Source organism: Mastacembelus armatus, chromosome 14, assembly GCF_900324485.2.
Source record: "Mastacembelus armatus chromosome 14, fMasArm1.2, whole genome shotgun sequence".
Classification (NCBI taxonomy): Eukaryota; Metazoa; Chordata; class Actinopteri; order Synbranchiformes; family Mastacembelidae; genus Mastacembelus; species Mastacembelus armatus.
In genome coordinates, this window is record NC_046646.1 from 21,160,852 (window position 1) to 21,187,797 (window position 26,946).

General features: G+C 39.5%; 2 protein-coding genes across 5 annotated transcripts in view; one reads left to right on the forward strand and one right to left on the reverse strand.

The window, feature by feature from the left end:
* sh3pxd2b (SH3 and PX domains 2B) overlaps positions 1 to 18,917 on the forward strand; it is a 32,250-nt gene extending 13,333 nt beyond the window's left edge. For 3 of the 4 annotated variants that reach the window (XM_026328069.1, XM_026328071.1, XM_026328072.1), the window contains 11 exons: positions 2,521 to 2,597; positions 7,057 to 7,148; positions 10,505 to 10,530; positions 10,964 to 10,999; positions 12,572 to 12,703; positions 12,976 to 13,077; positions 14,528 to 14,645; positions 14,738 to 14,931; positions 15,240 to 15,286; positions 15,381 to 15,506; positions 15,629 to 18,917. In XM_026328069.1, the coding sequence (XP_026183854.1) occupies positions 2,521 to 2,597; positions 7,057 to 7,148; positions 10,505 to 10,530; positions 10,964 to 10,999; positions 12,572 to 12,703; positions 12,976 to 13,077; positions 14,528 to 14,645; positions 14,738 to 14,931; positions 15,240 to 15,286; positions 15,381 to 15,506; positions 15,629 to 17,164 (2,486 nt within the window). In that variant the 3' untranslated portion in view covers positions 17,165 to 18,917. The remainder of the gene's footprint in view (positions 1 to 2,520; positions 2,598 to 7,056; positions 7,149 to 10,504; positions 10,531 to 10,963; positions 11,000 to 12,571; positions 12,704 to 12,975; positions 13,078 to 14,527; positions 14,646 to 14,737; positions 14,932 to 15,239; positions 15,287 to 15,380; positions 15,507 to 15,628) is intronic. The other variant, XM_026328070.1, reaches the window with a different exon arrangement.
* Positions 18,918 to 19,526: 609 nt separating this feature from the next.
* Positions 19,527 to 26,946, reverse strand: part of stk10 (serine/threonine kinase 10) — a 36,084-nt gene continuing 28,664 nt past the window's right edge. Inside the window, 11 exon segments of the mRNA XM_026328274.2 lie at positions 19,527 to 21,244; positions 21,247 to 21,279; positions 21,887 to 22,000; positions 22,186 to 22,311; positions 22,398 to 22,586; positions 22,781 to 22,905; positions 23,017 to 23,146; positions 23,299 to 23,391; positions 23,522 to 23,701; positions 23,836 to 23,959; positions 24,948 to 25,072. Coding sequence (XP_026184059.1) covers positions 21,218 to 21,244; positions 21,247 to 21,279; positions 21,887 to 22,000; positions 22,186 to 22,311; positions 22,398 to 22,586; positions 22,781 to 22,905; positions 23,017 to 23,146; positions 23,299 to 23,391; positions 23,522 to 23,701; positions 23,836 to 23,959; positions 24,948 to 25,072 — 1,266 coding nt within the window. The 3' untranslated portion in view covers positions 19,527 to 21,217.

The window sequence follows — 26,946 nt, forward strand, 5'->3', positions numbered from 1 at the left end:
TCTGAAGAGCAGAAAAACACAACATAGCTGAAGAGTTAACATTGACCTTGTTGGTTATGCCTCATTCCTATCATGTTTATCTCTTGTCTGCAGGGGAGAACAATTGCAGCTCTTGTATACTTAAATGTGGTGTGCCAGTAGCAGACCTGTCTTTTAAAAGCAGCTTATGAAGCTGCCTGTCCCTTCAGTCAGCAACTTTTCCTAAGAATTTAAACACACGCAGCCTATTCTTCTAACTTTAACAAGCTTCACATGTGCCCATTTAAGGCTTGTGTAAACATTTTGAGGCAAGTCCAAGTGAATTGTCGAGACATTTTAGACAAAACTCAGTCAAGGTGTCTTCAGATACACTAATGTGTGTGTGTTTTTCATTGTTGTAGGGCCAGTGCATGCTTTTAATGCATAGGCCTAATAATTAAACATTCAAACTGCATCCTTGCTGCTGTCATATTTATCGTTCTTTTTCCTGGATTGTCCAATCTCAAAACTAGTTTTACTACGCCAGAACTTGAGATTTAAATCTTTTGGCTTCCACGTGTCGTATCTTGTGACTTAGAGTCCAAGTATTAAATTTATGACTTTGGCTTTACCACCTCGAATTCTCCCTGAAAAGGCAAAATTGGTATGAAAAAACAAGATGTGTAGTGACTCCAGTGATTAAGAGCTTCGTCCTTAGAACAGTTCTCTGTCCTCATTTCTGTCTCTTGTCTCCATGTTACCTCCCTTACTCACCCCAAGTAACAAAATTGTTTGATACTCTTGGTCACTGCTGGCTCTGAGATTTGCCATAAAGTCTGCCCTGCTTTACCACGGCTCCATGGCAGCAGCTTTTCTCCTCCCTCTCCAAACAAGCCCTTTTCATCGAGCTGCCGTGCATACAGAGTCGGCAGTGTGAGTCAGTGCTTCTCTCCTGACCCTGAACAGCTTTGGAAAACTGTCAAAAAAGCTTTCTGTTTGAGGAGTGATGAGTATAGGAAAGGAAGAAAGTGTGTGAGGGGAAGGCTGTGTCCGAGACTTGACTTTCAAGTTTCTCTAATTTTCAAGAACGGTCCACATAGTGTGTCCTTTCGGCTCCACCTTAGAGATTTGGACTGTCTTCTCTCATTCTTCATTCTTCATCCAGTTAATCTCTTTCTAATAGTCTCCTTGACATAGTGCTATTTTGTTCTCTTCACAGGCAAAATTGAAGAGAGGCTGCTCAGACAGTGCACGTTTTGCTCTTGCTATCGTTGATATAAATATATACAGTATGTGAAAAGGTCAGGGACATAACAAGTCTACAGCCCTGCTAGCAGCTCTGTGGAGGTAGCCATCCTCATTGCTCCAAGTTGTAGGATAAAACCTGAGTCCCAGTGTTTATTTTTGATCCTCGTTGTATAAGAGTAAAAATGTAAAAACATGGCCAGAGGGTGAAAATTCCTGCCTTTCATTTAAAGGAAGGCATTAAGGAGATGTTAGTATCTTTCACTGTAATATATTTTAATCACCCAGGGTATGGAGATGAAGACGTTAAAGGCACACTGGCAAACAGTAACACGTTGCCATAAATATTCATATTCAAGCACTGTAATAATTACAAAGTGATTATCTGTGCCTGTATCAATACAAACAGAAAACATTGTAGTTTTGAAAAGCAGGAAGTGTGTTTTAGTGAAATGGGTGAAACGGTGGTGTTGGATGTGGATTGACTGCTCAGCAGCCATCTACTGTGAGATAGACTCACATGTTTCAGCATGTCTGCTTTAAATATTCCCTAACCAAATACCATAACTCACTGATAGATGTGATACTGTATCTTATCAAAACATGTATAGTGTAGTTGGGATCTTATTACAGTCTTGACTTCCTGCCCACTTTATAGGTTTGATGACTTGGTGAGTATAGTGGAGAAACTTCAGCAGCTAAAATGAGGAGAAATGGATGCAGGCTCTGAAAGTTCGAATGTTTTAAGAGGCCTATTTGTAGCATGTTATTGTTATGGCGGCCGAGCTCGTCTGCGCCTGTGCTTATTTGTGCCTGAGATAAGAATGGGTGAGTAGCATTAAGCTGTCATGCAGGCATCATTTGCTTTCCCTAAATCATTTATTCATAACTTGGAAAGGCCAACTATTCTTCTAGCTCCTTACCCGCCTCATTGTGCTGTCAGTGTTACTGATGACGTGACTGTATTGTGTCTGCATACTAATTCATTAATTATGTTTTCTAAAAGCCACTTATTGTCCTTCACTGGTACTGCGACGTTTAAAGAATTGCTTCAGATAAAAGCATCATCCAAATGAAAAAAGCAATTTGATATTTTCTTTCATTCGGTAATGCATGTTACTTATTAAATATCATTGAGCGTATTAAATTCTGTAGAATATTAATGGCAACAACAATAATTTCTCTGCCTTTGATGACATACATGCACATCTACTGTATATACACATTTTAACGGTCTATATTGATGACTGCGCAAGAATAATTATTGGCTATTCTGTTCGGTCATCCTCTAAGTCTGTTGGTTACACTGTTTTCCAGGGAAAATCCTGTTTAGGAGGAGCCATATTAGAGATGTCGCCATGAAAAGGCTGAGGCCAATCAACGAGTACTGCCGGGTGAGTATATTAACCTATAAGTGACTTTACCTGAAAAATCTGCAGTGGCCATATTTATTCAGTGTTGTTCAAAGCCACACTGATGAGTGAGCATTTATATCCTCAGCACAAAGTATTATAATGAAGGTAGAAAGTGGTCAGTGGAAAAGAAAAAAGAAAATATCCCACCCAGGTTGATTCAACTTAGTCATGAACAGGAAAATGGAAAGAATCCTTTTATTCCCTCTGTGTCTGTGGCCATGTGTGTGTGAAACAGCATGTGTAGCTGTTTCTTTCACCTCATTCAAAATTTCACTGAGAGGCCAGACCATCTGGCTTCAGAACAACCTGTTTGCTGTGCCATGTAGACTCCATGTTGTCTAAGTATTGGCCACACCTCTTCACATATCAGATATTACAGGTGTTAAACAGACACACAGACATTGTAGCTGGAAAATATTGGCCTATAATTGTTTTGATTAGCTTAGTATGAAAATTGCCATTGCCCTTGCCTTCTAAATTGGCATTGTGCAGTGTCTGCCATACTGATCTCCCCAGAGCAGTTCTTTATGCCAGCAGGCATCCCCCCTGCTAAAGCTCCCAAAGTGCCCTGTTATTGACCAGTCTCTCTGCAGAAGGAGAAACACTAAAGGAGAATTTATCTCAAGGGATCAATGGCATATAGGTGAAAATGTTGCTTTGTGGATAAATGAGAAGTGGATGTCCTTGTACCACCCCAAATGTTCAGTAAACCTTCATGAGCCCTGTGGACAAGAGAAATTCTAAAAAAATACTTTGTATGTTTCTTAGTTTGGTGTCGGCCTCTGCTTTTGTAGCAGACATCTTGTGTCATGTGTTTGTGGAGTCTGTTTTACCATTTGACAAAACCACAGCACTTTCCATCAGTTAAAAAAAGATGCTGTAAATCCTGGGCATTATCTTTCCCCTTGAATAGATTTTTACCAAAACAGTTATTCATTTGAAAGTTAAAAGAAAGAAATGCACCTGTGTTTTCTCAGGCTCCACTGTAGCAGAACTGCAGCCATAAAACTGTCAATACCTGGTAACTAATTGCTTCAGTTTGACAGAAATGTAACTACAGCAGCCTAAATGACACAGTGACTGATGTTGATTTTTCTAAATTAAGTTGCCAGCTATTTATGTGCAGTAACCAAGCAGTGAGTCTGTTCATCGTCTGTTATCAGACATTTATAAAGCAGATATCTTGACCTCAAAGAGTTAAGCATAAAATACTGCTCTAGTATTCAAAAACACAGGATTAGCAATTGTTGTGTCTCATGTTGTGGTTACTCTTGCTGATGCTTAGCTTGCTCCAGTCAGCACATCCACAGCCCATAGTGTTTTTGTTCAGTTTTACTTTAGGGCCTCCAAGCTATACACACCTCCTCCTGTCTCTTGACAGGGCAAGTTTGAGGATGTTTTTACAAGTTGGTGACTGACTGATTTAGCCCTTACTCAAACTTTTTTATATTTTCAACATTGTCATTTTGTCTCCATAAGCTCCATAAGAGCCTTATGAAACCATCATGATGCTCATTATGCAATTTCTCACTCCTTTCCTCCTTAATAATAATAACAATTCACAAGACAAAAGCAATAATGTATGATAAACAACACTGAGGACTGGTGAATGTACAGCTTTACTCATTCAAGTGTGCTGTGGCGTTAAAGGAATGTACGACTGATGTAGGCGAACATCTTGTAACCACTTATGCTCAAAAATAGTAGTTTGAGGGAAGAGTGAGCAGAGTTGTTGGTTTGTGTCTGTGGGTGTTTATTGGAATAAACTGTCCAATTTTCATCTTTCCTGAAGAAGGGCCACAAAAGTTGTGTTTTATTGCAGGACCTCCAGCCCTGCCGACACAGAGACACAGACACCAACCAACAGTTCAGTGACTTAATTTAAGTGAAATAATTTCAGGCTTATTTTACTGTTCTGGTGTTGAGTTGGCAGCTCCTCCTCCTGCCACCTTCTTCCTCAGCCGCTCCGTCTCTTCCTCTGGTCTCAACCCTGCTGGCAGTCAACACCAGTCCATGGACACTGCCACATGCATGATTTCTAAACACTTGTCTTTAAGATTTGATGGTTTAGAAGAACTTTGTTAAATCAATATAGGAGAAATATAGAGGAAGATTTAATAGCCCAAAACACATTATATGGAGTGGAAAGTAATGCTGTCTTGTTGATTTTAAATTCAAGCACAGGGAAGTTACAACTCAGATGCTTTTTTTTTGCACATCAGTGATGTCTATCACACGTAATTGATATCAATTTAAAACCGCTTGCCCCTTAATATTGTCCCACATATTAAATCTAAGAACTCAGCTCTGGCAGTAAATACTGAGGGTTGTAGTAATGGCTGAAACAAATCTGCACTTTATGGGGAAAATGACATTTTCATCCACCCCCACATGCAGTTAGGTTGACGACGTAAATTTTCGTGTTTTTCTTAGGAAAGATCTGAGTGAGCTCCACTGTTGTACAACTGAGGCTTTAATCGGACGCATATGGAACTTCCCTGGCTGTGGAGTCTTATGTTTTTATTCAGTCAGGAAACACAGTTGGATTAAACAAGAGAAAAAAAACATTGAATCAGGAATTGTTTGTAGAGTAAGACTGCTGAGCTAGGATCACTAGACAGGTCACACAGCATGATGAAATGCATCATGTGACAAAGTGTATTAAGCAACTAAAACAGTTTCGCCTGACCTTCATTGTTTGCTGTTCTGAACATTTGAAAGGATAATATGTAGATAAAAGCATTAAGACAATATATAAATAATGCATCAGTCATTTTGGAAGTAAAAACAGGTATTTTTAAAGATGTATTCATAAACAGTTTGTTTTTTAATAAAATGCAAACATTTTTAGTGCATCTGTCTGATATACCTGCACACGTTTGTACAACTGTCTTTAGGGAACTCAATAGCATAATGCATTCATGCTGACCTTACCCTAAACTTGACCATAACAACTAAACATCTGTTCCAATCTTTTACCCTAATCCTGGATTTCCAGAATTTCCTCACTCCCATAAACTGGTCCTCGCAGTGTATAGCCATACAGGTTCACACACTCACACACACATACACAGCCGCACACAATTACCTTAATGTTGCCGCTGTAAAGAACACCCATAAAGTCCATTTGCTGTAATGTACCCTGAGCCTCACTCCCATCTCCTCCCTGGGGAGAATTGTAATGAGTAGATGGGCCACAGGCTGACACTGGGAGAGGAATAAATCCATGGAGGGGATAACCAGTTCAGGATGCACTCTAACCTCAGGCACAGTGCAGCGTTGTGGCCTGCAGGACTATAGGGTCCTCTGCTCACCAGTAAAAACTTGAATCAGATATTATTCTCAGGTCATGTTTAGCCGTAATAATCTAGCAATATTATACGTGCAATGGGTAAACACAACCACCCTCCTAGGATTTTGTGGCTAATGGAAATCACTGCCTATACTTTGTCTATGGCAGTAGTCCATTCATTTCCTTTAACACATATTATTGGCGTGGACTTATGGTCGTAAGTACGAAAAGGTAAATATGGCACATGGGACAAGGACACCTTGGGTTGGCTCTTTGGCTTTCATTCCACATCTGTTAGTCCTGATGTTACATCAGTGAGAGTGCGACGGGTAGACATTGACTCTGCTGCCTTTCAGGACAGGACTGAAACACTTAGGAGTATTAAAATCAGAGGTAGAAGCCAGTAGAGGAAGCTTGATGGATAGCATTCAGCCCTGTCTGCCAGCAAATGGAGGAGGAGGGGTGTCCTAGCTCCGTCAGTAGGAAGGGTTTGTCACCACAGGGTTATTGGTGGCAGTTATTCTGTCTTCTACTTTGGGGTATCAAGCTGTTAAAGTGATTCTGTTTCACTGCTGCCCTTTAGAGGTTGTGTTGAAAGAGAGTGAAAGACAAACAAGGAGAGGCAGATAAAACACGACTCTAGAGAAAACCAAATAGAGGGATTGAAAATGAGACAGAAATAACACGACCAGCCATGTGTGTAAGAGGCAGAGATCACAGCAATAATGAGAGAAGTGGATGTGGCTGTTTGTCTTTCATCTACATCTGTGTTGTCAGGGCTCATCTCTCTGCTGCTAGTGATCCTCCACAGAGCCATAGGATGAGGGAAGGAGGCAGGCGAGACAGGTCAATGAACTCATCTCAGGAGCAGGAACAGAAAACTGTTGTGACTAAAAAAACATTAGTCATTTTACTTACTATTGATGCATCTTTTGTATTCTGAATGATGGGATGGGACAACCCTGATTATTTTCTTAAATATTCAACATTTGACAAACCAGTTGCTTCATGTTTTTTCCTCACTGTAACCTTTATCCCTGTCCTTGAAGGTCATCTGAATACAAAATATGATGTGTAATATTTGTACATACTGAAGTAGCTGTTTGTGTGATTACCTAAGTTTGCTCCTACCCATTGTGTTTGCAGGCCCTCATTCAGTTGCCTGTCTACATCTCCCAGTGTGAGGAGGTCAGGGTGTTTTTTGAAACTAGACCTGAAGACCTCAACCCGCCCAAGGAGTAAGTACCACACACAAGTACATACACGCAGCTATTAGAACCACTCACGCTCACTAAGGCAGATACTTGTCATTGTTGTCAGGACTGATGTCATGATGTCAAATCCTCCCAGTATTTACCCCCAAGCTGCTGTTAATGAGCATGAATTACACCCTCTAATGGGTAGGATTTCATGCTGTTGCACTACTTCCTGTTGGGGGAAACAGATTTAAAGGGCTCTTTTTTTAAATGCTGAGTTAGCATTAAAGCATGTAGCTGCAGCTCAGTCCAGCCACCAGTGTCCAGACAGCTGAGACTACATGGCTAAAGGTGTCTGAAGGTGTGCAGAGCAGCTCTGCAGTCTGTAAATCTTACACAAAACATTAGCGTCATATCCAGTGCAGACACTTACTATGCACCAAACCTAAGACATCTGCAAGCAATAATGCCAGCAACCAACACACACCAGCACACAGGCCTCAGTTCCAGTTGTGTTGTGATTAAGGTTACCAGCACCTTCAGGGCAGTGAAGGTCACAGGTGGCTGCTTTCATAGACGCCATAATGTGGGGCTGGCATCTTGACCCTAGAAATGGTTTTCACATCAGCAACTGTCAGCTGGGGCATTAGCTTTGACCCATCTGTCTTCACATACTGATGTGTGGCACCAGGTGTTGAGAAGTTGTTTCAGTCGACAGGAAATTGAGTTGATAAGTCCTGTGATATGTGCCAGGGGTACGTGCTGGGCCAGCAGGAAGGCAGTAATTTGCAAGATTGGTTGTAAAATTTGGGTCATAAAAATAAAAGCCTTGTATTGTGTCCAAATACGAGACTGCAAACCTAATCAAATCAAATCAAACTTAATATGATATACTATCACAATACACTGTTATAACTTAACTGTGCAGTATTCTGGGAAATTTCTGTCCTTGATCATTTGGAAATGCTGCTAGCTGCATCGTTTTCTAAGATGTTCCATGAGCTGTTCATTGATGAATCTGGTGACTTCTGCCTGCACACTGTTCACATATACTGTGCATGTTTTATGTATCTGTATGCATGGATGCCTTCCATACTTAGAAATGTGGTTAGAACTGCTTTATACAGCAGCATCCAATGTGGACACAGCCCAATGATTTTCACTCTTCACTTGTTGTAATGGCCTTAAGCAAGAAGCTGTCTCTGTTGTAGCTTGGTTCAGATAGCCACAGTCATGCAGCTAGCCAGTGTCGTCTTTTTTTTAGATGCTTCAAATGTCCTCAACAGTGACTGTTGACATTTAAACTGAGCTTGATGAATCAGTAAAATTGCAAAACGTTGCCCTGTTTTGGATCCATTTTAATGCTGTAGCTCCCGGACACAGAAGTCATGGTGTTGTCCTTGATGTGATGGAGTTTTGCAGTCTGTAATAGTTGTCTACCAGTTCTATGATTAAAATCAGACACAGACATATCTCTGCGCAGCCAACAGTTATTGTCTGATAGCAAATGGGCAATATGTCTGAAAAAATCGAAAGCCTGTCAGCAGACAGTTGATTCATATATATAGTTTCTGACAAGAAGATCTCTCTGTCTCCTTCTCCTTTTGCTTACTCACAGTCTTCTGTGCCAGGGACACATGCCTCCTGACTTCTCATACAAACTCCAAGCATGTGCTGGGAGAAGCAAGAAAGGGAGAGAGCATTTATTTAATGGGGATGAAGACCTTGGTTTGTCTTTATTGAAATTGGATTACTGTTTTGTGTTAGTGCAGCCTGTTGTTTGGCTGACTCACAGCGCGACTGGTGTACAGTCACAACTGCCACTGTGGGGGAAGATTTATCATGGCCTATAAATCTACTGAGGGACATACAAGACTTTCTCCTTAAAAAGCTGCAAAGTAAAAGGGGAAAGAAAAAAGATGAGAAGCTGTAGAGGAGAGGAAAAGTAGGAAGTAGTGGGTCAGAGAAACATAAAAATGAGGTGAGAAGGGAAAGTAGGGGACGTCTGAGGGGAAAAATAGAAGTAGATGGTGGATCAAGATAGAATAACAGCTGGATGGAAAGAATGAAAACTAGCTAAGATACTTGGAAAGAAGGATATGAGGGGATGAAGTTAAGGCAAAGGGGTGAGAGGAGAGTGATTTCATTAGCCATTCAAATAAATCAATATTGTATGAGCCCTGTTTACTGTAAGGTTTGGCTCCAGGTGTAAAAACTTGATAGCTTTTATTGTAATGAGTCTCCAAGAATCCAAACCAAGACCAAATATATCCATATGGTCTCCTGTTGTAGAGGCTTTGACAGATGATACTTTATTTGCCTCTTTTTAATAACAGCAAAGTGTGTTCTCACAGTTTCTCTGTAGTTATTTTGTTCTCTGCTTTATCGCGTCAGAGGCCACGTTTGCTTGATGTGGATTTTCCCATGAATTGAAATTGATGTTGGCCGTAGTGGTAGGGTTCAGTTTAGAAAGCAGCCAAAGAAAAACATGAAATAATTAGATTTAATAATCTAAAGTAGTTATAGTAACTGGATTAGACGAAGGGGCTGGGTCAGTGGCTTGCCTGGTGCATAACCTAACCTCAGCGACAAGCGAACAAAGCATTCAAATTCTATGCACACACACTCTTCTATAATCTAAATCAATGGTAATGCTTTGGTTGGCCTGGGTGGTGGTGGGCCTTAATAGGTATGGTTATGGATCAAGATTTATTGAGACTTAAGCCTCTGCAATTAACAGGTCTGCAGCGTGAAGCAGGCTTTTTGTGGCTGAGAGCATTTATGATGAAACACAGAAACTAACAAGGAGTACTGCCCAAGGAAAATGATCAGGGGATATTAAAGAGTGAGTTAAGTGGAAGATGTCAGATGGAAAAAAGGCGATGGAAGGCTATGAGTTAAGGAAGCTATATTTAAATAACCAAGAAAGAGGGACAGAGAGAATAAAAGTCAGATACTGAACATTAACCACTGGTGACTTTTCAGAGCATCTGGGCATTGAATCAGCTTTTGTGAAGTGATGGTCTATTTATCAGGCTAATGTCTAAACCAGACAGAGCAGATGCTGTATTGAATTTACCATCAGAGTAAATTTCAGAGATCAACACTCAAGAGGCTTCTTGTACACACTACTGTGAATTGGAGAGATCATTTTCTCCTACTGTGTATCTGCTGCTGAGGTAGTACTTTTAACTGCAGTTGTAATAAACTAAAGGTATGAACACCTTTTTGAAATTCAGGAGCTTCAAAGTTCTGATTCATGTATTATTGTCACTATTATTATTATTATTATTATTATTATTATTATTATTATTATTATTATTATTATTATTATTATTATTATTATAGACATTGATTTACTTCCTGGCAGTAATATGCTGATTTCCTCTCATTACCAGGGAACCCATTGGAAAGAAGAAATCAGGTAAGATGTGAGATATTAGATAATATTAAATGAAAATGTGGTTAGCTGGCCTTAGCTGTGGTGTCATTTTGTAGAAATATAATCAGGTGTTTATTCTGCTGTTTTGATGAATATCTCTCTTCTATGATTCATCTTAACCATATAACGTAGGATTATCTCCATCTAGTGGTCACTGAGTTTTACAGATTTTAAAAGATCCGTTTCAAAAGAGACGGTACCAGAAAATAGTACTAGAACACATCCTGTCTGTACTTAGATATGTTACATGTTTTCTTGGAGGTGACTATTACAGTACCAGTTACAAACAAACCATCACTGCTATTGTTTCTTTTTATACTCTCTTTATCCTGCTCACTCATCGTATATTCGTACATTGCATGTATGTCATTTTTTTTTTTCAGTTTTCTTCTCCATTCATTTTCCTTTCCATCAGGGTTTGTGGAGAGAGCGACTACTTTCCTAAAGCGAGGTAGTAATCATACTATCATGCTTGGTCGTGCTTTGTGTGTGAGCCAGAGGGTTACTAGGGACCCATGTCCCCTCTCCTTCCCTGGGCTTGGAGCTTGGGGCTTGTATCGGTTTTGCAAAGGAAACACTCTTTTATGGCTAATTTCTTGGGTGTATTTAAGTATGTTCTGTTGGGACAGAGTAGAAAAGACTGACAATAACAGCAAGGAAAATATGATATGATAAATGGGTGTGTTTTAAAAGTTAACTTGAGTTACTTGGGCTATCAGTGTAGCTGATCTTCCAAGTTCAAACTAGCTGAGTTAAGTTTGCCTACTGATCTGCTATTGATGTGAATTTTTTTTTTTTTTTTTTATGCTTCTTGCTTACAATTAACCTCAACCTGATAAAAGGCTCCCTCCAGATCTGATTTTGAGAAATATTTGCATAACTAATAAGCAAATTTCTGAATGACAGAACTGTAAATATATATATATATATATGTATATATAAATGAGATTGATTGAAAAAAATCCCATTTATCTATCAGTTACTCACTGAAAGGTTTGCATGGTAATGCAATCTCTGGTCTTTCAAGTTGTAAGAACCACACAGCTGGATTTTAGCACCTCTGTACCTTAATATAATGTTGCTTGTCAGGTCAGACCTGTTTTCTGTCTGCCTGTGAGTTATGTACATGCTTTTGGAAAATGTGTCCATCTGCACCTTTAGTGAAGTGCATGCTGTACAAGGGATCTTAACGTCAACCAAAACTTATTTTGTTTTGGGTTCATCTTCATATTTAAAGTACATTTCATATGTTAGGGTTTGTTCTAGACAGGTTGGCTTAGTGAATGTAACTCAGTACAAAAGAGCCATATGAGGTTTTTTTTTTTTGCCCCTGGTTGTTTCGTGAGCCCTGTTAAAGCAGATTTTTCTCAGACTTGGTGCTTAATATTGGTGGTGGGTCTTAGTGCTGCTGGTTTGTTTCTGTGTGAAAATCACGGCCATGTTTGATGACTGACTTAACCCATGACACTTTTTAAATTCTTCATTCACTCATTCTCCAAATCTGCCTTCATCCCTCTGTCAACTCAGTTTTTTTCACGGCATCTCTCCAATCATGTCCACTACCTCCTCTGCTTTATGCCTGGATGAATCTCCATAATCTAGATAAGCCTCCACTCACTTAAACCTTCTCTCAGTAGCTTTTGTACAATTGTGACCTTGGAATTTTTTTTTTTTTTTTGGCATTTTGATAAAAAACTGAAATGCTTTGCTGTTTGATGAATACCCTGTCTAAATTGGATTTTCAGTAAAGTTCTTTGAAGTGCATATAAATTATGACATTTCAAAAGGTCACATTACATTTGGTCAATAAGATGGAAAAAATTTTAAATGTCAATGTCTCTAAGCCATGCAGATTGATTCCAAGTTTGCCTTAATGTCACATTAACAAACAGTACGAAAGATCCCAATGGATAACCATAACATGTGGAGACTGGTTTTACATTATTGAGATTTCATCACTGGATGGCCTAAGGAAATGGGATAGAGCTAAATGAGCCCCTGTTTGATTTATTCCTTTATATAGGAGATTCCACTGCAGCAGACCCTCTCCTCCTCGACCAGTATGTGGCAGTAACGGACTATGAAAAGCAGGAGAGCTCTGAGATCAGCCTGCATGTGGGTCAGGTGGTGGAGGTCATTGAGAAAAATGAGTCTGGTGAGTTCAGTGCAGCATCCAGTATAGTCTTATTTACAAAGGTTAAGCAAGAAACTGTGTAATTTTAATGGTGGAAACAGGTAGTCGTGCCTCTGAAGTTGAACCAACAGCACTATGTCAAATATTTGATTATGTAATTGTTTGGTTTACATATTAAATAGACTCCAAAAAGACCACAAATATGCATCATAGTGAATTACTATGAATCTATGCTTGAAATTTGTCCACTCATATCTCTCATGTGTCACTGTGTTTCTATTTTGCCCGTTTAGGTTGGTGGTTCGTGAGCTCAGAAGATGCCCAGGGCTGGGTTCCAGCCACCTGCCTTGAGGTACAGGATGACACTGATGACTTCACTCTTCCAGGGGAAGAAGGTACATAAAGCTTTCCATGTTTTATTGTTTAGTTTATCTTCAAGGAACAGTTTACGATGTGAGATGCCATTTAGCGTTTACTTTAAAACCCCAATGTACAGAGGAGTTATTCTGTGTGGCTGTAAGTGATTACACTGTATGTTGGTGTCAAAACAACTGTACCTTGAATACTTTTATGTTACACATATGTGAAATTCCCCTTGAATTTGAGTTATTCATATTTAGCATGTACCGTATTCACATTATCAAAGATGATATAGAATAAACTATCAATTAAGTAACGCCATAAAAAGTTATGGTGATATTGTCCCAGTGTTAGCATCACTTTCCTGAGTCTACCAGACCTTAGTAATATTTAATGAAACAGTCCCAACAGTATCTAAATGTCCTCCTTAAATAAGGTTACCTTCTGTGGCAGTAGTATGGTACAGTATCACCCACATACTGGTAAGGACAGCACATGGGGTTTAAAGAGAAAGAAAGCCGTTAGTCCATGACTAAACCCTGTAACAATATGATTTAATCACTAACTTCGCACTAACCTAGAGAGATGTAGCAGGCTGGTTTGGCTGACAAATCAAGTAGAACTTTGTACTAGGTCGGCCAATACTAAAATTGCTTTAATTTAGGATGAAAACATCACCAGGATGGCATATGTAATGTTCACTTCCTATTTTGCCCCACTTACTGTGCTGGGATGTCAGTGCCTCGGAGATTCTGGTCACTGCCAAGGCACGTGGGTCGTCGCAGAACTTTAGGGGATCTATTCAGCACAGGCTTTGGGCAAGGTGGAGCGCACGCCTTTCTTTTCTTCCTATTCTAAATGTGTATGCACACATGCATACACTACTGTGTGCATGTTTGTCCATGTGTATGCATCATATGTATGCTGCATGAGGAACCCAAGCATGTAAATTAAATCCTTGCATGCAATGTGGATAGTGCATTTGTATGTTTGTAGGTTTATACATAGTATAGTTTAAAAATATGTATCATTTCATTTAACCAGCATTAATAAGCACCTGGTACATTTGTACAATAGATTGTCATATAACCTCTGTAATGTTTTAGTAATAGAAATACAAATCATAGAAGTTACTGCATTTCTAGTACAGTAACAAGTTTGTCCTGTTTATGGTCAATATATGTGGAGGACATATGTGTGTTTTGTGTGTTTCACATGTGTGTATCTTACATCTTCTCACTCCACAAGATGTTGCTCAAGCCGTGCCTCATTTATTCAGTTATTGTAGAACAAATGTTCTTCTGTCGCAGCTACAGTATCTCATCTTGAATCATGTAAACAGAGGGTTGTGTGGGACAAGGTATACTGAACCAGTGTGCTTTGTCTTCCAAGCTTTACTTTGTGCTCCCCTATTTGTGAACGTACACACAGTAGTCTTTAAAACAAACAATGTGTTCTTATATTAATGGATTTTTCTGACTCTAGAAGAGAAGTATTCGGTGATTTACCCATACTCAGCCAGGGACCAGGATGAGATCGACCTGGAGAAAGGCATGATTGTTGAGGTTATTCAGAAGAATTTAGAGGGCTGGTGGAAGATCAGGTAATTCAAATTACTGACATTAATATATACTAAATGTGCTGATCTCATTGTAGACACTGCCGGACTGTTGAATACATCTCTCCTCTGCTCAGGTACCAGGGCCGTGAGGGCTGGGCCCCAGCCTCGTACCTGAAGAAGACAGACATTCAGAGCCAGAAGCAGACAGCAGGGACTGTCGCTCATGCCAGTACAAATGACCTAGATGGGTTTACCCAACAAAACCAGCAGAACAATGCAAGCAGAGACAAAGAAAACAGACTCTCTGTTTTCTCTGATAACAAAAGCAGTAAGTGAATTATTTTATACAACACCCAATGTTTTTCAAATGGTGTCGAGTGCAGAAAGAAAGTACCTCCTGAGCTACACTAGTCCACTAGAGCGAGTTGTCCACTATCCCAAGGGTCAGTGGTTCGATCCTAGGCTTCTCCAGTGTGTGTTAAAGTCTCCTTGGAATCCTAAACCCTAAATTGCTGCACTAGGTGTATAGAATGTGTGTAGAGTATACTGCCTATTGACAATGATAGTGCATAGATTGAAGAGGATCAGATGGGTGGCACAGTTGCAAATGTTCTTACTTATCTTTTTCCTCCACAGAAGTGGGATCAAGACACAGACCTCCTCCACGCAGAGACCTTACCATTGTAAGAGTTTACACAGCTGAGATTCAGTTGTAATCGAATCATCACTTAAGTAATTATAAAAGATTATAAAACTTACGTGTCTCATATTTCACAGCCACGTGGTGCAAACCTACCCAAGCCACCCATCCCTCCTCAGGTTGAGGAAGAGTTCTACACCATAGCCGACTTCCAGACCACCATCCCTGATGGTATTAGCTTCCAGGCAGGAGTCAAAGTTGAGGTGAGTTAGCCGTTCCCTAAAATCATATTCAAATAAAGCATAAGTGTTATAAGAGAAACATTTGGTGTGAATGAAATGTTTGTAAATCTAATATATTGATCTGTTTTGTTTTTACAAACCAGGTGATTGAGAAGAATGCAAGTGGTTGGTGGTATATCCAGATAGATGATAAAGAGGGCTGGGCCCCTGCCACCTTTATTGATAAGTACAAGAAGACTAGTAATGCCCTGCGACCCAATTTCCTTGCCCCACTGCCCAATGAGATGGAGAAGCTGAGACTGGAAGATAGTAGTTCTTCAGTTGTTTCGGGCAACGAGGACAGCTGGTCCAAGCCTTTACCCGATGAGCCAACCACAGCCCCTGAGTCCTGCGCCCGCCCCAAGCTGAGAGATTGGAAATCCAATGCTAGTAAGGGGTCTCCTACCTTCTCTGGGCCTTTGCCCCCAGCCCCAGCTGCCCCTCCAGTTGAGGAAAAACCAGCTCTTCCACCTCGAAAGGAGTCCATTAATAAGAGCTTTGAATTAGAGGTAACAGATAAAACAAGAGGTGATCATTCCAAGCCTTTGCCCCCAAAACCCCCAGCTCCTGGGGTTATTGTGCCACTGGTTACACCCAAAGGTGCACCCTTCAAACCCGATAAACCACCCGAAACCAAGAAAGAAGATAAGAGCAAAGCTCTTCACCTTCGGAATGAAATGGGTCTAGAATGTGGTCACAAGGTCTCTGCCAAAGAAGTTAAGAAGTTCAACCTGAAACCTGTACCTAAACATCCCCCAAAACCCAAACCAGAAGTGCAGGAGGAGAAACCAGAGGCAGCTGCCCCACCAATGTTCATGAAAGCCAAGCCAGTGATCCGACCTAAACCTGCTGCAGCTGCAAAGCCAGATCCACCAGCAGAGAACAAACTAGACATCACCAACCTGAGAAGCAAGCTGAGGCCGTCAAAACCTACTGATGTTGGTTCTGCTGAAATGAACCATCACAATGACACCTCAGCAGCAGCTAGCTCGCACCCTAGTCCACCTGCTAGCTCCGCCCCCATCCATATACCCAGTCTTAATAATGGTAAGTACTGTGACGAGTCAAAAATTTCCCCAAGACACATTAATGATCAAAACCAAGAGAGCTCATCACCCACTGCGAAGCCACCTGTGCCTCCCCACAAGGACCCCCCTCAGAGACCCCCTGCAATGGCTCCAAGGAGACCTCCGCCTCCGAAGAAGACAGAACCATCCAGCCCAACTGAGCTCAAACCTTCACCTGCTTTAAAAGAAGCCCAGGACATTCCCAAGTCTGGACAAACCAACCTCAGCAGACCTCCTCCACCTAAACCAAAAGGGTTTGTTCCATCACCTCCAAGCAAAGACAAAGAAGATTCCAAGGTTACTAAAGTCCCGATTCCTCCCAAGCCCCAGTTGAAGAGTGAGAAGCCTGGCCCTCCCAAAGACAAGCTTCCACCTTTAGTGAAGGAGCCCAGTAAGGATGAGCTGTATCTAGCTGTGGCGGACTTTGAAGGGGACGAACAAACATCTGGTTTCAAGGTGGGTACAGTGTTTGAGGTGCTGGAAAAAAACAGCAGCGGCTGGTGGTTCTGTAAAAATGTAGGAGAAGAAATCGAGAGCTGGATCCCCTCGAATTACTTGAGCAAGAAACCTTAGTTTGAATCTGCTCTCAAAACCTTATGAATACGTCAAAGGTTATAGGTTTTAAATGAGCAAAACGTCACTACTTGTAGCTAATTAGCAGATTTTTTTTTTTTTTTTATTTATAGGTACCTTTTCTTTAAATTGACATATTTGTTATGTTTAATTTTAATATGGATATTCTACCTAAACCAGCAATAACACATGATCCTATGGGTCTTGTGATGTTTACTTTTAATTTTTTTTAAATCTAAATATTATGTAAAATATTAATGATAGAAGTTGTTTGCTTTTGTTGCCGTATGCTAGTTGCAGCCTGTTCCAGTATTGCCATTACCTAGGCTGGACGCTATAGATAGATGTCTACACCCATGCCTTTTATAATATGGTGCCTCAGTAGTATATGCAAAGTACTTCAATGCTTTATGCAAATAAATATAGTCCAATTAAACCTTTGACTAAAAAAAAAATAAGAATTCACAGTAGAATAAACTAGATGTTCAAATGCAGCCAGTAGTACAAAAAAAAAAAAAAATCCTTAATCTCTTACTGTGCTTGAACTCACCCTGGGAGTTCAGTGACTACATGTGGGCTTTCATAGTGCTATTTAGCCTTTAGTAAAAGAACTGTCTCTGCCAAGTAGAAATGCTGTTTTATACTGAAAACATGCATATTAGTTTTTGTGCTATTGTTGCGTTTTACTTTTTTGACTGCATAACTAATGTTGCAGTAACTTATAACAGATGTGCACTTTTTCAAGTCAGTTCACGTGAGGTAGTTTAAGGTTTGCACATGCTGAAAGAAGAATGCCACAGTGCATTGTACTTCTTAGTTTTACTTGTTCTATTAGCCATATTTTTATACTCTAACAAGATACTCGCCAATTTAAAGATGAGGCTAAAACATCAGGATTGATGTGTAAAGAAGCTCTGTGAAAAGTATTTTAACACAATCATATTCTCTCACACCTTACATAGAATTGTGAAGTGCGTATCTATACCAAATGTCTGTCCAGGCATAAAATTAGAGCGCTACAGTGATTTGTGCAATGATTTGCAGTATTTTAAGTGTATAGTCTGTTCTTCACAGATGTTTGGTGCTCAAATAACAGCAGAGTGTGACCATTGTATAAAAATGTTTTACATTTAATGCTTGACTGGTCTCAAGCATTATAGCAGATTATTTTTTATTGTACAGTAATGAGAGTCATATCTGAGCTGTTACGTTTCTCTAATGGTCCATTGGTTAAGTCATTTACTCTTTACTTAAAGGTTTAAAAAGAAGCCAAGGAGGAAAAAAATTTGGTTGGTAGATGGATAGGAGTTTCTAATTAGAGGAAATGCAGTGGGGCGTTTATTTTTTTTTCTTAACAGAAAAAAGTATGTGAAACTGTCTGCTAATTTCACATCATGTGGTCCTGACTGAGAAAACAAATTGCAACAATTGGAAAATAAAAATGTATGTCCATGGTTTTAAATGATAGACAAGGCTTCAAGCTTCTGCTTGTAGTCGCATTAATGTTACACTACCTTTTACCTGTTTTATGCAGAAATGACTGATGTTACAAACCAGAAAAAAAAAAAAAAGTTTAAATCTACAATTAAGTCATTCAGGACTAATTGCTGTGGAAAGTCCAGTACAGTTAAAGGCAAATATGTGGGTTGATGGTGTCATTTCGGTATTGTAATCTTATGTACTTTTTTGTATTTTCATTACATCAAGTCTTCTTTTACTTACGTCAATAAAGGTTTCTGATTTTTCAGTTCAACTGTCCTACTGTGTCTGAATTTGCATTTGGCTGAGAAATCACAGCTTGCTGCCTTGTGAAATAATGCAGGTGTAACTAGATTTTGTGGTGACCCACCTCATGGTGCAGCCCCAGCCTTGGTACTCCTGGTGTCTTTGCAGGTCTCCTCTAAGTGTGTAGTTTGCTCTCACACACTGTTGGTCCTGTCTTGGCAAAGGTCATAGAAGCCCGTGAACATGGCTGCTCCTGAGAATAAGCACATGATTAGATATGGCAGTATAAATAAAGCTGGATCAGAAAAATAGGTCAGTGCAAGTACCGGATGAAACTTACTGTAATGCAGAGGTGATCCTCCTCTTGACTTTTCTTCAAGGTTCCACTGTATTTCCTCATCATGTAACTTTTATGGGCCCAGCATTATTTTAGTTTCATTTTTTTAGCCTAGTAGAGAATCTCATATTTCTTCAGCACAAAATGTGTGGCATCTGAACCAGACTGACTTTAAATCTATTCTTTCAGTCTAAAGCCTTACCCAAATTAAACAAAAAAAAAAGACAAATAATGCAACATGATGTGTGCTTCAACAGTGTTAACTGTTACTACTGCTAGAAAGAGCCTCTGCCACAATCCTGTAATTAGAAAATCTGCATTTATTGAGATTTATTTACAACAGTGGTTCCCTCTGATACAGTTTCATTCGCACTCACAAAACCCTCCATACAAATCACGTTACATAAACTGGGGCAGAGAGGAAGACATAGATAGAGCCATTAAACATAACCAAAAATACAATTTTACATAAAGTTAAATACTTCAGAGACACAGTGTGTGTGAGAGAGAGAATAAGCTGTACCTGACTGATGACCTGATCCAAATCTGCTAGCCAAACTGCTCTAGAAAACACTTTCTCTCACACAAGTTCCTCAGCTGAAAACTACAGGTTAAGGCACTCCCTTAAAATGATACGAACAGTTATGTTCCAAAAAAAATCATGAAAAATCAAATCCTTGAACTTGCTAAATACTAAAAATTGTGAAGGCGAAATCATTTCTAGGCAATGCTGTTTCTTTCTCTTCACATTACTCCTCCTCAGTGCAAAGGAAGGCAAAGTTTAAAAAAATAATAAAAAAAAAAAAGCTTAGCAACTACATACATGTCATATTGCACTTTGGTTAGCAAGCAGTGCATTTACTGCACATAATAAAACAATTAGAATATATTTTTTTAAGTTTTAAATCCTGTCTAACAGCCTTCAAGAGTATTTTGCTTTGGTTTTATCAGTTCCCATCCAGTGTGACAGATTTTACAGTAAAAACTATTACAGGAAAAATAACAACACTGACGATAACAGTCTTTTTTTGCCTATTAAAATATAATTCCTAAATAATCATTTAAAAGAAAGTCTAAATTTGGATAACTCTGAATTTCTCCACACCCCCATTTTAAACACAACACAAAATAATAAGCACATCCTTCATAATGTGGGTGCTGGTTTAAAAAAAAAAACAAAAAACTAATTTTATAACTGTAGTTTTCATTTTGTTTCAAGTGACAAAGCTGCACATGGGTTCTCCTTGCAGTAAAAATAAATAGAGGGTAGACTGGGGCAGCTGTATAACATGCATCTGACTTACAGATAAACAGGTGAAATGGGTCAAGGCATTAAAAAAAAAAAAAAGGGGGAGAAAGTCAGTAGATTCTAGTTGTGGTTTTGGTCATAATTGAAAGACAGCACTAATAATTTGGAATAAACAAAGTGCTTAGTATCAGGCTCACCAGCTCTCAGAGAAACAAACATTCATTCTCTTCCAGCAAACAGAAATTCCCTTCTTTGGTGCTTGAGACAACAAACCAATTCTTTCCAACAAAAAAACAAAAACAAAACATCTACTTGACTGATTAAAAGTCTGGTATCTAACAGACACTATATTATCCTTATGTTTCACTGGTAAGCAATAAGAAGCAGAAAAATAAAATGGAAATTAAAACACTATGTCATTAAGGACATTATTAATATTAAATCTCTCTAATACCACAAGACTTTATCCAAGGAAAGCATAAGCTAAAACATAAATATTCAGTAAAACAATAAAGGGAAATAATGGAGGGATAGGTATACTTCCATTACTGGTACAGCTAATTAAGAGTCAGGCAGGAGGCAGTGGTAATGCCTCTGGGAGTATGGTTGCATGACGACGACGAACAGGACTAGGAGCTATTGTGCAATATCGCAGCAGCTGATTTATGTGTTAGTTGGTTCTTGGTAAGGCACAAACCTTGACAGTTTATTGGGAGAACTGGGGTTTGGGAAATCACAACTGCTACTCATCCTGAAGAAAGCTTCCTGCTCCCTTTTCTTCATGTTTAGCTCCTCTTCAAGAGTCTGGGGGCGGAACAGAGGAAACCAAGATCTGGATTAGATTATCAAACCAAGCTCACAGTTGTCTAATGAGTCGCAGATGGAATATTCCTATATGAAGATCAGAATAACTTTATATCTTCATTGACTTTATTCCATTTTATGGAAAATAGCAAACTCTTGTATAAAGTTAAAGGAACAGTCCTGACAAATATATGTTTTATTTCCCAATACAACACAACTTAAACCATTAACTTAAGCTATTCTCTCTATCGGTGCTTCAAGTACAAAGATGTAGCCAGAGGAAATGATCAAGAATCAAGTGCATGTCGCTGCCTCTGTTAAATCATGTAACAGGATTAAAACAATACTTTGTAGTCATGTTTTTGTAATTTAGGGAGAGCCAGGTTAATGCTAAGATAAGCTAAGCTAATTGCTTAACTAGGTTACACACTTAGTGCACAGAGAAGACACAGGTCTTGGCCTGAGAGCAAGAAGGAATTATTTTCCAAAAATATTTTCCTTATCTGGTCCCTTCAAATCTGTCATAAGCACTGGCATTATTTCAGTACATATGCGATGTACATGAATAATATTATGGATTTAATAACAGTGGGATAGGAATGTGTACCTTCTTTCTCAGTTTCAGCTGATCCCTCCAATCCTTCATCAGCTGGTTGTGTTGCTCATCCAAATCCTTGAGCCTCTGGCTCTCATTCTCCATCAGTAGGTGACATTTTTCATTCTGAGGCAGAAAATGTGTTTTCGTTAATCACTACAGTCCATTTATTCTGTTCATATTCTGTGCCATGTTGCCATATTGTGTGAAAAACTCTGTCCAAGTAACAGATATGGCATAACCCAAACTTTAACAGATAAATATGTTCTGTGACATAAAAGGACAAAAACATGAGTGAAAAGACGAGTCACCTGTAGCTGCTGCAGTTCTCTCACGTTGCTCTCACACTGACCGATCATCTCTCTCATCTGGGTCTCGTGTTTCTGCTGCTGATACTGTCTCTCTGCCTTCTGCCGCTTGTCCTCCTGCTGTGAGAACTACAGACAGACAGAGAGAGTGACTTACTGAAAAACTAACTTCATGCTGAGACTTTGTGGTGCGAGAAAACCCTGTTCCTCTCCACCTGTTTGATCTTCTCCCTGTCATCTGAGGAGTTGCCTGTTGAGGTGATGCGGAGGCTTTTCTTGAACATGGCCATGCGGGTCTTGGCTTCGCTACGCTGGATCTTAGGCAGCCGGTTCCTTTCCTGCTGCTGTCGAACTTTCAAAATCTCAATCATACGCTGATTGTAGCACTGCATGTGTTCCAGCTCCTGTAGTGAGAGACAAAAAAATTGATATATACACGGGCTAAGATTCAGTGCTCCTGGAATATCCAATAAGAATGACTTCCCCTGACTTGAGACCGGATTTGACATGTGATCACACAATTTGCTTACTACCAAAAGTTAAACGGGTGTAGATGGTGTGTACTTGTAACAAGGAGTGGTGGCACCCACTGATTTACCTTTTCATGTTTCTTAAGAACTTGATGCCTCTGGAGGAAATACTGGTCTTTCAGCTGCTGCTTTAATAACTGATGTTTCTCATAAAGATTTTTCTCTTCCATGTCCCAGATGTTAGCTTCACGATCTAATCAAAGATATTGAAATACAGTATATGTCAGCACCGTGCAAATATAAGATCTTTGTACGCTACAGAGGGATGGAGTACAGTTTGGGGGTTGTTATTGTGATATTGTACCTCTGATTAAGTTCTGCTTCTTTTCCAGGCAGTTCCTCTCCGTTTCTTTAATCTCTCTCTTGTTGTTGGAGACGATTTTGTTCAGTGTGGCATCCAGGTAGTTCTTCTGGTCGGCCAAGAATTTCTGCTCCTAAAACACACAATAGTAAGAAAAGAAGCTATAGCATGTACAACTTGTGGGCAGGCATTATCTTCTCAAGAGAAAAAGAAATGTCACCATAAAGATTAAGGTGCTCTAATAAAAAAACAGAATCAAAATGCTGATCGGGTCAAACAACTTACCTCTTTAAGCTTCATTTCCAGGAATGAATTCATACTCTGCTTTAAGGATTCTTTACGCTGATTTCTCGGCAGCTTATCAACAGTCTGTTTTACCTAAAGAAGCCACATTTGAGTTTTATTTAGTATCAGAACACAAGTGCAGAAAATATACAGTGCACTTCAGACTGATAGAGTGAAAAGAGCAAAGTGGTGAGTTATTAGACACACATTAGTCGAACGGTACCTCCTTCTTCTTGTTTTTCAGCTGATCCAGGAACTTGTGGTATTCTCGATCCTGTTCTGCTTTGATGCGTCTGGTCTCTTCTTTGAGTTTAATATTGTGATCAGCCTCCATCTTCTCAATAGTCTGTTTCTGATGCTTCTCCAGATTCTCTAGCTCCATGTCATAGTGCTTCTTCTTGGCCTGGGATGTACCAACAGACAATATAAGCTCAGGTGGTGCGATTCAAAACACTGGGACTGTTAAAACTAAAAAAAAATGAATTATGAGGTCCCCGCTAAAACAGTTAAAGTGGTGTTTCTGTGAGTGTGACCCACATTCATCTCCTGGTCGAAGCGCCTCTGCATTTGTTCTTTCTGTGTTTCCAGTTTGGTGTTTAGAGCAGCCTGAGCACGGTGCTCTTCCTTCTGCAGCAGACGGAGCTCACGCAACTCCTGACGTCTACACACACAAACACACACAAGCCATTTTTAACATTTATATGACTTTAATCCAAATTACTGTTCAACTCAACTGCTCAACAAGCTTAACTGAAATCTCAATCATCTCCATTTGGAAAAGAAGTTATTTGAGAAATCCCATTTATCTTCAGCTGCTAAAAGGTGAAGATTCACATCCGCATTTCATTTAAGAGTCAGACAGAATCAATTTACATCTGGTTCGCCATGAAATAACTGACTAGCTAATCATTTACATACCACACAAATTTAGTTGCAGTGCAATATATTGTTTTTCAATAAGCTAAGATTTATTAAGCTTAATAAGTGTCAGTGGGTTCATTGTGAGGCAGCGGTCCCAGAATTACAGGTTCAGTTTTATCATTTGATACGCGTACCAGAGTTAGCTTGAAGCTGATCCTTCAGCAGAATGAAATACAGACAGCAAAGAAATGCAAAATGAAACTACTGATTTCTTGTAAAAATTAGACGAGTCTGTTATTACTGCAGTTACAGATGCAATGACATCTTCCCACCACTAGATGGTAGACATAACGCACAAGGAAACCCAGGGTTTATTTATCCTGTCACTGGAGAACAAAAATAAAACTGAAGGATCCTCTTGTACAGTTGGATTCCCCACAACAATCTACAGTTTCAGCCTGATCTGAAAGTAACTTCAGACATGTTTTTCTTCCAAACTATCACGTAAATAAATCAAACAGTTTGGACATTTGTATACTCTGATCCCACAGGGCTAAAGGCTGAAACAGCTCAATGTCTTGTCTGATAAGTAAGTGTAGTACATCCATCCAGCCACTTATCACTATGGACTTTTAGTTTGTGCTAAAGAACGAACAGAAGAACTTTATTTCTTTTACCAGTAAGAAAAGAAGAGGACAGCACATACAGGTTACATCCACCTCTGCTAATCTAGATGGTGAGCACACACACGTTTAAGTCTGTGTATGGGCAGAGCGACACACACTTACCTCAAGAATCTCATCTCTTCATCTTTCTTCTCATCGTCACCGATGATCTTGGAGGTTGTCACGCTCACCTCCACACCGTCAATAACAAACTTCCTGGTTCGCTTAAGGGTCTTACTGGAGAAGTCCTGAGAAGCAAATACAGAGGAACAAGGGTCAAAGGTCATGGAGGAACAAGGTCAGATATATTCAGACATTAGGTACGAGCCCAAACTGCCATCAAACACATTTAGTGTCTGAATGTACTGAAACTCTGTCATGATGCATCTTTCTTTTAGTCTTTAGTTTCATAGTTCAATCCTCTATATAACTTATTTAACTGTGCCATTAATACGCGCCTTACTTGTATCTTTTATGGATTTTATAATCAAACTCACAATTGAGTGTTTAAAAACAAAAGGATTTAAACAGTAGTGGCAGAATCAGAGACCGTTTTGTTCAGGGTGTTATGCCATTGGAAGCTAAAGTGGCCTCACACTGCCAAGGATCCAGCAGGGACTCTGAGCTGAATTTGCATATATGAAGATGGACACCAACAATCTCACACATCACAGTTTTTGATTCTCAGTGTGTTGTTCTTACGTGGAAGGTGAGGCAATTTGTGTTGACAAAGGCTTTAATATTTCCTGTCAGTCAGGTTCTACTGTAACAAGCAGCAAAAAGCTATGAAGGAAGCAACTCTAAACAACAACATATCTCATCAAATATGAAGACAACATGACCTGGTTTCAAAACGTCTTTAACTTTTTACTTGAGTGTATTTGATGACGTTTCACCTCCACTAAAACGGTTTTATTTCATATGAGGTAGGTGGTATGAATAAGACAGCACAGACCAATCAAACAATAGCTATGGGCATCATACCAGATAACACATTAAAAGCTTAATCTGTCAAAATTGTTATGGCTGATTAAGCTTATGTTCCATTGGATTCTACATTTCCAGTCTCCTATCTAAATCAGCTTCCCCTAACAATATTTACAAAACTGATATGGCAGGATTTACTTTGCAAACTCTGGATGCCATTATTTCCTCATTTATAAATAGTTTATATATGACATATATAAAAAAGGAAGAGCAGAGAAGCAGATGCTGAAGGTGAACTAAAGTGAACTGAAAATTAAAAGAGTAAGGACGTAAGAAAAGAACCAAAGAAATCCATCTCCAGGCAGAGCAATAGATTGGTCTGTGTGAAATGCTGTCCTCTCCCCCAAAGCTTTGTCATGAAGTACCAGAACTGAGCAAATGGACCCCATGAGTCCGTTTGAGGCTGCATCCCACACGACAGCTACTGTTTTCTACTGTTAACTGCCTTAATGCTCGACACATTTACTGTGGACCACCCATTATTCACAGTAAGACAACGTAAAACACCGAGCTTGACTTCGTATGTCTCCCTGCCCTCAAGCAAAGACGGCCCGTTCACTCTCACTGCAGGCTGCTGGTGGAGTCGCCTGCTGAATAATCTGTTCTAGAAAAACATACCACAAAATAGACACGACTCCACACCGAGTCAATAGGATTTCTATCATGGTCAGTCCATAAGCCTCCAGAACCAACCAAGTGACAATGAGCTGCATAGAGACTTCCATTCACAGTGGTGAATACTGAACTGTGTCCACACAAAGGGCCCTGTTGGTCCTGATGAATGTTGCATATTTTGCTTCAGAAGACACAGTATCTCATGATAAAATGCATTTTCTCTCTCTCTCGCCCTGCAGCTTCCTGATTTCCCTTCCAGACTGAGAGTGCTGTGCACAGGTTTGGTGACTATTCACATTAATAGTTTTTTATGGGCTAAAGATGTTTTATTGGCTAATGAGACTATATAAAAATTGGAGGAGTTTTTTTATCCAATAGAAGTTTCAATAATTCACTGTAGGTTTAACAGGTAATTTCATATTTACCAGAAACCTCATACCAATCACAAAGAAAAACAACTGTGAAAACATTAACTAGTACCATACTCTAAACCTCCCTAAATGTAAAGGGTGGTCAAAGC